The sequence below is a fragment of the Coregonus lavaretus genome, assembly GCF_964263955.1.
Source record: "Coregonus lavaretus genome assembly, contig: HAP1_SCAFFOLD_978, whole genome shotgun sequence".
Taxonomy (NCBI): domain Eukaryota; kingdom Metazoa; phylum Chordata; class Actinopteri; order Salmoniformes; family Salmonidae; genus Coregonus; species Coregonus lavaretus.
In genome coordinates, this window is record NW_028161707.1 from 142,501 (window position 1) to 152,332 (window position 9,832).

General features: G+C 42.1%; 1 protein-coding gene across 1 annotated transcript in view; it reads right to left on the reverse strand.

Annotated features, from left to right (window-relative positions):
• LOC311120204 (attractin-like) overlaps positions 1-9,063 on the reverse strand; it is a gene marked incomplete at its 5' end in the record, with an annotated part of 11,228 nt that extends 2,165 nt beyond the window's left edge. Inside the window, one exon of the mRNA XM_084194820.1 lies at positions 8,949-9,063. Coding sequence (XP_084050946.1) covers positions 8,949-9,063 — 115 coding nt within the window. The remainder of the gene's footprint in view (positions 1-8,948) is intronic.
• Between the last annotated feature and the right edge of the window lie 769 nt (positions 9,064-9,832).

Consider the following 9,832-nt stretch of genomic DNA (forward strand, 5'->3'; position numbering starts at 1 on the left):
ATGCCTTTTGGCAAACACCAAACGTGTTTGCTTATTTCTTTCTTGAAGCAATGGCTTTTTTTCTGGCCACTCTTCCGTAAAACCCAGCTCTGTGGAGTGTACGGCTTAAAGTGGTCCTATGGACAGATACTCCAATCTCCGCTGTGGAGCTCTGCAGCTCCTTCAGGGTTATCTTTGGTCTCTTTGTTGCCTCTCTGATTAATGCCCTCCTTGCCTGGTCCGTGAGTTTTGGTGGGCGGCCCTCTCTTGGCAGGATTGTTGTGGTGCCATATTCTTTCAATTTTTTAATAATGGATTTAATGGTGCTCCGTGGGATGTTCAAAGTTTCAGATATTTTTCTATAACCCAACCCTGATCTGTACTTCTCCACAACTTTGTTCTTGACCTGTTTGGAGAGCTCCTTGGTCTTCATGGTGCCCCTTGCTTAGTGGTGTTGCAGACTCTGGGGCCTTTCAGAACAGGTGTATATATACACTGAGATCATGTGACAGATCATGTGACACAAATTGCACACAGGTGGACTTTATTTAACTAATTATGTGACTTCTGAAGGTAATTGTTGCACCAGATGTTATTTAGGGGCTTCATAGCAAAGGGGGTGAATACATATGCACGCACCACTTTTCCATTATTTAACTTTTAGAATTTTTTGAAACAAATTATTTTTTCCTTTCACTTCACCTATTTGGACTATTTTGTGTATGTCCATTATATGAAATCCAAATAAAATCCATATAAATTACAGGTTGTAATGCAACAAAATAGGAAAAACTCCAAGGGGGCTGAATACTTTTGCAAGGCACAGTAGGACTTCAGCTTTTGGTATCGTGATGGTATAGAGTATTGTGATGGTTTAGAGTATCGTGATGGTTTAGAGTATCGTGATGGAATAGACTATCTTGACGGTATAGAGTATCGTGATGGTTTAGAGTATCGTGATGGTTTAGAGTATCTTGATGGTATAGAGTATCGTGATGGTATAGAGTATCGTGATGGTATAGAGTATCGTGATGGTATCGAGTATCGTGATGGTTTAGAGTATCGTGATGGTTTAGAGTATCGTGATGGTATAGAGTATCATGATGGTATCGAGTATCGTGATGGTATAGAGTATCGTGATGGAATAAAGTATTGTGATGGTATAGAGTATCGTGATGGAATAAAGTATCTTGATGGTATAGAGTATCGTGATGGTATAGAGTATCGTGATGGAATAAAGTATCGTGATGGTATAGAGTATCGTGATGGAATAAAGTATCTTGATGGTATAGAGTATCGTGATGGTATAGACTATCTTGATGGTATAGAGTATTGTGATGGTATAGAGTATCGTGATGGAATAGACTATCGTGATGGTATAGAGTATTGTGATGGTTTAGAGTATCGTGATGGTATAGACTATCTTGATGGTATAGAGTATCGTGATGGAATAAAGTATTGTGAAGGTATAGAGTATCGTGATGGAATAGACTATCGTGACCAAGACAAAGGAGATGATTGTGGACTACAGGAAAAAAAAGAGGACTGAGCACGCCCCCATTCTCATCGACGGGGCTGTAGTGGAACAGGTTGAGAGCTTCAAGTTCCTTGGTGTCCACATCACCAACGAACTATCATGGTCCAAACACACCAAGACAGTCGTGAAGAGGGCACGACAAAGCCTATTCCCCCTCAGGAGACTAAAAAGATTTGGCATGGGTCCTCAGATCCTCAAAAAATTCTACAGCTGCACCATCGAGAGCATCCTGACTGGTTGCATCACCGCCTGGTATGGCAACTGCTTGGCCTCTGACCGCAAGGCACTACAGAGGGTAGTGCGTACGGCCCAGTACATCACTGGGGCAAAGCTCCCTGCCATTCAGGACCTCTATACCAGGCGGTGTCAGAGGAAGGCCCTCAAAATTGTCAAAGACTCCAGCCACCCTAGTCATAGACTGTTCTCTCTGCTACCGCACGGCAAGCGGTACCGGAGTGCCAAGTCTAGGTCCAAAAGACTTCTCAACAGCTTCTACCCCCAAGCCATAAGACTCCTGAACAGCTAATCATGGCTACCCGGACTATTTGCACTGCCCCCCCACCCCATCCTTTTTACGCTGCTGCTACTCTGTTAAGTATTTATGCATAGTCACTTTAACTCTACCCACATGTACATATTACCTCAACTACCTCAACTAGCCGGTGCCCCCGCACATTGACTCTGCAACGGTACCCCCCTGTATATATAGCCTCCCTACTGTCACTTTATTTTACTGTATATATAGCCTCCCTACTGTCACTTTATTTTACTTCTGCTCTTTTTTTCTCAACACTTTTTTTGTTGTTGTTTTATTCTTACTTTTTTTGTTTAAAATAAATGCACTGTTGGTTAAGGGCTGTAAGTAAGCATTTCACTGTAATGTCTGCACCTGTTGTATTCGGCGCATGTGACCAATAAAATTTTATTTTATTTTATTTGATCTTGATGGAATAGACTATCTTGATGGTATCGAGTATCGTAATGGTATCGAGTATTGTGATGGTATCGAGTATCGTGATGGTATAGAGTATCGTGACGGTATCGAGTATCGTGATGGTATAGAGTATCTTGATGGTATTGAGTATCGTGATGGTATCGAGTATCGTGATGGTATCGAGTATCGTGATGGTATAGAGTATCGTGACGGTATCGAGTATCGTGATGGTATAGAGTATCTTGATGGTATTGAGTATCGTGAAGGTATCGAGTATTGTGATGGTATCCAGTATCGTGATGGTATAGAGTATCGTGATGGTATCGAGTATCGTGATGGTTTAGAGTATCGTGATGTTATCGAGTATCGTGATGGTATCGAGTATCGCGATGGTATCGAGTATCGCGATGGTATCGAGTATCGTGATGGTATCGAGTATCGAGATGGTATCAAGTATCGTGATGGTATCCAGTATCGTGATGGTATAGAGTATCGTGATGGTATCGAGTATCGTGATGGTTTAGAGTATCGTGATGGTATCGAGTATCGTGATGGTATCGAGTATCGTGATGGTATCCAGTATTTTATGGTAAAGAGTATCGTGATGGTATAGAGTATCGTGATGGTATCGAGTATCGTGATGGTATAGAGTATCGTGATACTAAACCTGGTATCGGTATTGAAGTCAAAATTCTGGTAACATGACAACACTAAGTAGGATATAAAGCATTACATTATTAATTAATTAAAGCCGCTGGGCTCTGGGCTGGACTCATTAAATACAGTTAGGATGAATTAAAGCCTCTGGGCTCTGGGCTGGACTCATTAAATACAGTTAGGATGAATTAAAGCCTCTGGGCTCTGGGCTGGACTCATTAAATACAGTTAGGATGAATTAAAGCCTCTGGGCTCTGGGCTGGACTCATTAAATACAATAAATGCACTGTTGGTTAAGGGCTGTAAGTAAGCATTTCACTGTAATGTCTGCACCTGTTGTATTCGGCGCATGTGACCAATAAAATTTTATTTTATTTTATTTGATCTTGATGGAATAGACTATCTTGATGGTATCGAGTATCGTAATGGTATCGAGTATTGTGATGGTATCGAGTATCGTGATGGTATAGAGTATCGTGACGGTATCGAGTATCGTGATGGTATAGAGTATCTTGATGGTATTGAGTATCGTGATGGTATCGAGTATCGTGATGGTATCGAGTATCGTGATGGTATAGAGTATCGTGACGGTATCGAGTATCGTGATGGTATAGAGTATCTTGATGGTATTGAGTATCGTGAAGGTATCGAGTATTGTGATGGTATCCAGTATCGTGATGGTATAGAGTATCGTGATGGTATCGAGTATCGTGATGGTTTAGAGTATCGTGATGTTATCGAGTATCGTGATGGTATCGAGTATCGCGATGGTATCGAGTATCGCGATGGTATCGAGTATCGTGATGGTATCGAGTATCGAGATGGTATCAAGTATCGTGATGGTATCCAGTATCGTGATGGTATAGAGTATCGTGATGGTATCGAGTATCGTGATGGTTTAGAGTATCGTGATGGTATCGAGTATCGTGATGGTATCGAGTATCGTGATGGTATCCAGTATTTTATGGTAAAGAGTATCGTGATGGTATAGAGTATCGTGATGGTATCGAGTATCGTGATGGTATAGAGTATCGTGATACTAAACCTGGTATCGGTATTGAAGTCAAAATTCTGGTAACATGACAACACTAAGTAGGATATAAAGCATTACATTATTAATTAATTAAAGCCGCTGGGCTCTGGGCTGGACTCATTAAATACAGTTAGGATGAATTAAAGCCTCTGGGCTCTGGGCTGGACTCATTAAATACAGTTAGGATGAATTAAAGCCTCTGGGCTCTGGGCTGGACTCATTAAATACAGTTAGGATGAATTAAAGCCTCTGGGCTCTGGGCTGGACTCATTAAATACAGTTAGGATGAATTAAAGCCTCTGGGCTCTGGGCTGGACTCATTAAATACAGTTAGGATGAATTAAAGCCTCTGGGCTCTGGGCTGGACTCATTAAATACAGTTAGGATGAATTAAAGCCTCTGGGCTCTGGGCTGGACTCATTAAATACAGTTAGGATGAATTAAAGCCTCTGGGCTGGACTCATTAAATACAGTTAGGATGAGTTAAAGCCTCTGGGCTCTGGGCTGGACTCATTAAATACAGTTAGGATGAATTAAAGCCTCTGGGCTCTGGGCTGGACTCATTAAATACAGTTAGGATGAATTAAAGCCTCTGGGCTCTGGGCTGGACTCATTAAATACAGTTAGGATGAATTAAAGCCTCTGGGCTGGACTCATTAAATACAGTTAGGATGAATTAAAGCCTCTGGGCTCTGGGCTGGACTCATTAAATACAGTTAGGATGAATTAAAGCCTCTGGGCTCTGGGCTGGACTCAATAAATACAGTTAGGATGAATTAAATATATGAATGTCTGCAGTTAGGATGAATTAAATACATGATTTTCTGCAGTTAGGATGAATTAAATACACGAATGGCTGCAGTTAGGATGAATTAAATACATTAATGTCTGTGGAGAGGTTGAAAAACAAGTTTTAATGACTCCAATCTAAGTGTATGTAAACTTCCGACTTCAACTGTATGTATGTATGTATGTATGTAGATACAGTTGAAGTCGGAAGTTTACATACACTTAGGTTGGAGTCATTCAAACTTGTTTTTCAACTTCTCCACAAATATCTTGTTAACAAACTATAGTTTTGGCAAGTCGGTTAGGACATCTACTTTGTGCATGACAAGTAATTTTTACAACAAGAGTTTACAGACAGATTATTTCACTTATAATTCAAGTTTACATACACTAAGTTGACTGTGCCTTTAAACAGCTTGGAAAATTCCAGAAAATGATGTCATGGCTTTAGAAGCTTCTGATAGGCTAATTGACATCATTTGAGTCAATTGGAGGTGTATCTGTGGATGTATTTCAAGGCCTACCTTCAAACTCAGTGACTCTTTGCTTGACATCATGGGAAAATCAAAAGAAATCAGCCAAGACCTCAGAAAAAAAATTGTAGACCTCCACAAGTCTGGTTCATCCTTCTGGGAGCAATTTCCAAATGCCTGAAGGTACCAGGTTAATCTGTACAAACAATAGTACGCAAGTATAAACACCATGGGACCACGTAGCCGTCATACCGCTCAGGAAGGAGACGTGTTCTGTCTCCTAGAGATGAACGTACTTTGGTGCCAAAAGTGCAAATCAATCCCAGAACAACAGCAAAGGACCTTGTGAAGATGCTGGAGGAAACAGGTACAAAAGTATCTATATCCACAGTAAAACGAGTCCTATATCGACATAACCTGAAAGGCCGCTCAGCAAGAAAGAAGCCACTGCTCCAAAACCGCCATAAAAAAGCCAGACTACAGTTTGCAACTGCACATGGGGACATTTTTGAAAAATGTCCTCTGGTTTGATGAAACAAAAATATAACTGTTTGGCCATAATGACCATCGTTATGTTTGGAGGAAAAAGGGGTTGGCTTGCAAGCCGAAGAACACCATCCCAACCGTGAAGCACGGGGGTGGCAGCATCATGCTGTGGGGGTGCTTTGCAGCAGGAGGGACTGGTGCACTTCACAAAATAGATGGCATCATGAGGAAGGAAAATTATGTGGATATATTGAAGCAACATCTCAAGACATCAGTTAGGAAGTTAAAGCTTGGTTGCAAATGGGTCTTCCAAATGGACAATGACCCCAAGCATACTTCCAAAGTTGTGGCAAAATGGCTTAAGGACAACAAAGTCAAGGTATTGGAGTGGCCATCACAAAACCCTGACCTCAATCCTATAGAAAATTGTGGGCAGAACTGAAAAAGCGTGTGCGAGCAAGGAGGCCTACAAACCTGACTCAGTTACACCAGTTTGTCAGGAGGAATGGGACAAAATTCACCCAACTTATTGTGGCAAGCTTGTGGAAGGCTACCCAAAACGTTTGACCCAAGTTAAACAATTTAAAGGCAATGCTACCAAATACTAATTGAGTGTATGTAAACTTCTGACCCACTGGGAATGTGATGAAATAATTAAAAGCTGAAATAAATAATTCTCTCTACTATTATTCTGACATTTCACATTCTTAAAATAAAGTGGTGATCCTAACTGACCTAAGACGGGAAATTTTTACTAGGATTAAATGTCAGGAATTGTGAAAAACTGAGTTTAAACGTATTTGGCTAAGGTGTATGTAAACTTCCGACTTCAACTGTATATTTATATATATAAATATATATGATGATATTGCAAACTTAGCATGACAAATGCTGACACTACACATCCAAGTATATATCTGACCAAATTATGAAAGACAAGGAATTGTAATTTTGAATTCCGTAAAGTCAGTGTGGAAGAGGTGAAAAAATGTATTGTTGTCTATTAACAATGACAAGCCACCGGGGTCTGATAAACTTGGATGGAAAATGATGTTGCCACTCCTATTTGCCATATCTTCAATTTAAGCCTACTAGAAAAGTGACTAAACTGCTAGGAGTAACCCTGGATTGTAAACTGTCATGGTCAAAACATATTGATACAACAGTAGCTAAGATGGGGAGAAGTCTGTCCATAATAAAGTGCTGCTCTGCCTTCTTAACAGCACTATCAACAAGGCAGGTCTGTCGCACGGTTAGCATTGATGGCTTTTAGATGTACACAGAGAGCTAATATTAATAATATGCATGTCAATCTCTCCTGGCTCAAAGTGGAGAAAAGATTGACTTCATCAGTACTTGCATTTATGAGAGGTATTGACATGTTGAATGCACCGAGCTGTCTGTTTGAACTACTGGCACACAGCTCGGACACCCATGCATACCCCACAAGACATGCCACCAGAGGTCTCTTCACAGTCCCCAAGTCCAGAACAGACTATGGGAGGTGCACAGTACTACATAGAGCCATGACTACATGGAACTCTATTCCACATCAGGTAACTGATGCAAGCAGTAGAATCAGATTTAAAAAACAGATAAAAATACACCTTATGGAACAGCGGGGACTGTGAAGAGACACAAACACATGCATACAAACACATGATACCATACGCACTATAAACACATGTACACATGGATTCTGTGTTGTAGATATGTGGTAGTAGAGGCCTGAGGGCACACACTTAATGTGTTTTGAAATCTGTTGTGAATGTATTGTAATGTTTTTAAAATTGTATAAACTGCTTTCATTTTGCTGGACCCTAGGAAAAGTAGACAGGGGAGAGACTGGGGAGAGACTGGGGGGGAGACAGACGGGGTGGAGACAGACAGGGGAGAGACAGACAGGGGAGAGACTGGGGAGAGACTGGGGGGAGACAGACGGGGGGGAGACAGACAGCGAGAAGACAGGGGGAAGACAGACTGGGGGGGAGACAGACGGGGGGGGAGACAGACAGCGAGAAGACAGGGGGAAGACAGACGGGGGGGAGACAGACGGGGGGGGAGACAGACTGGGGGGGAGACAGACGGGGGGGGAGACAGATGGGGGGGGAGATAGACTGGGGGGGAGACAGACGGGGGGGGAGACAGACGGGGGGAGACAGACGGGGGGAGACAGACGCGGGGAGACAGACGGGGGGAGACAGACGGGGGGAGACAGACGGGGGGGAGACAGACGGGGGGGGAGACAGACGGGGGGGAGACAGAGGGAAGACAGACTGGGGGGGAGACAGACTGGGGGGGGAGACAGACAGGGGGAGACAGACGGGGGGGGAGACAGACGGGGGGGAGACAGAGGGAAGACAGACTGGGGGGGAGACAGACTGGGGGGGGAGACAGACAGGGGGAGACAGACGGGGGGGGAGACAGACGGAAGACACCTCTGGGAGCTCCAGATGCACAGTTTGGTTACAACAGAGACAATGTAATTAATGAAAGCCTGGAGTATACTGACAGACAGATAGAGAGACAGGCTATGTGCACACTGCCCACAAAATGAGGTGGAAACTGAGTTGCACTTCCTAACCTCCTGCCAAATGTATGACCATATTAGAGACACATATTTCCCTCAGATTACAGCGATCCACAAAGAATTCGAAAACAAACCCAATTTTGATAAACTCCTGTTGTGACCTGTTGCCACAAGAAAAGGGCAACCAGTGAAGAACAAACACCATTGTAAATACAACCCATATTTATGTTGATTTATTTTCCCTTTTGTACTAAACTATTTGCACATTGTTACAACACTGTATATATACATAATATGACATTTGAAATGTCTTTATTCTTTTGAAACTTCTGAGTGTAATGTTTACTGTTAATATTTATTGTTTATTTCACTTTGTTAATCTATTTCACTTGCTTTGGCAATGTGAACATATGTTTCTCATGCCAATAAAGCCCTTGAATTGAATTGAATTGACAGAGAGAGAGAGAGAAAGAGAGAGAGAGAGAGAAAAAAAAACATGGACAGAAGGAGGATAAAGAGAGAGACCTTACCAGACTGACCGGGCGGGGGGATGCCCCCGGTGCCTCTGGGTAAACGGACAAAGATGGAGAGGACAGCAGCCTTGTTCCCAAAACACGGCTCCAGGGCGATGGGCTTGGGGACTGTCTGGACAGGAGAGAGATACATAGAGATATTAGAGCATGGTATGAATTACGGGTGAGTGAGGAGACGTTACGGGTGAGTGAGGAGACGTTAGCTCCCCTAAATACAACAATATTAATGGTTAAAATAATGCTCATTTAACCATTCTCCTATTTGATTGAAATGTAGTGGTAAATATGTTTTACAGTGGTAAATATGTTTTACAGTGGTAAATATGTTTTACAGTGGTAAATATGTTTTACAGTGGTAAATATGTTTTTTTTAGGTGGTAAATATGTTTTACAGTGGTAAATATGTTTTACAGTGGTAAATATGTTTTTTTTAGGTGGTAAATATGTTTTACAGTGGTAAATATGTTTTTTTTAGGTGGTAAATATTAAAGTAAAAGCGTCCAAATTAAATGATCACCCCCATTTCTCTGTTATGGTTTCAACCATGTAGTTCTATGTGGCGGAGCTATCCAAACCATGTAGTTCTATGTGGCGGAGCTATCCAAACCATGTAGTTCTATGTGGCGGAGCTATCCAAACCATGTAGTTCTATGTGGCGGAGCTATCCAAACCATGTAGTTCTATGTGGCGGAGCTATCCAAACCATGTAGTTCTATGTGGCGGAGCTATCCAAACCATGTAGTTCTATGTGGCGGAGCTATCCAAACCATGTAGTTCTATGTGGCGGAGCTATCCAAACCATGTAGTTCTATGTGGCGGAGCTGTCCAAACCATGTAGTTCTATGTGGCGGAGCTATCCAAACCATGTAGTTCTATGTGGC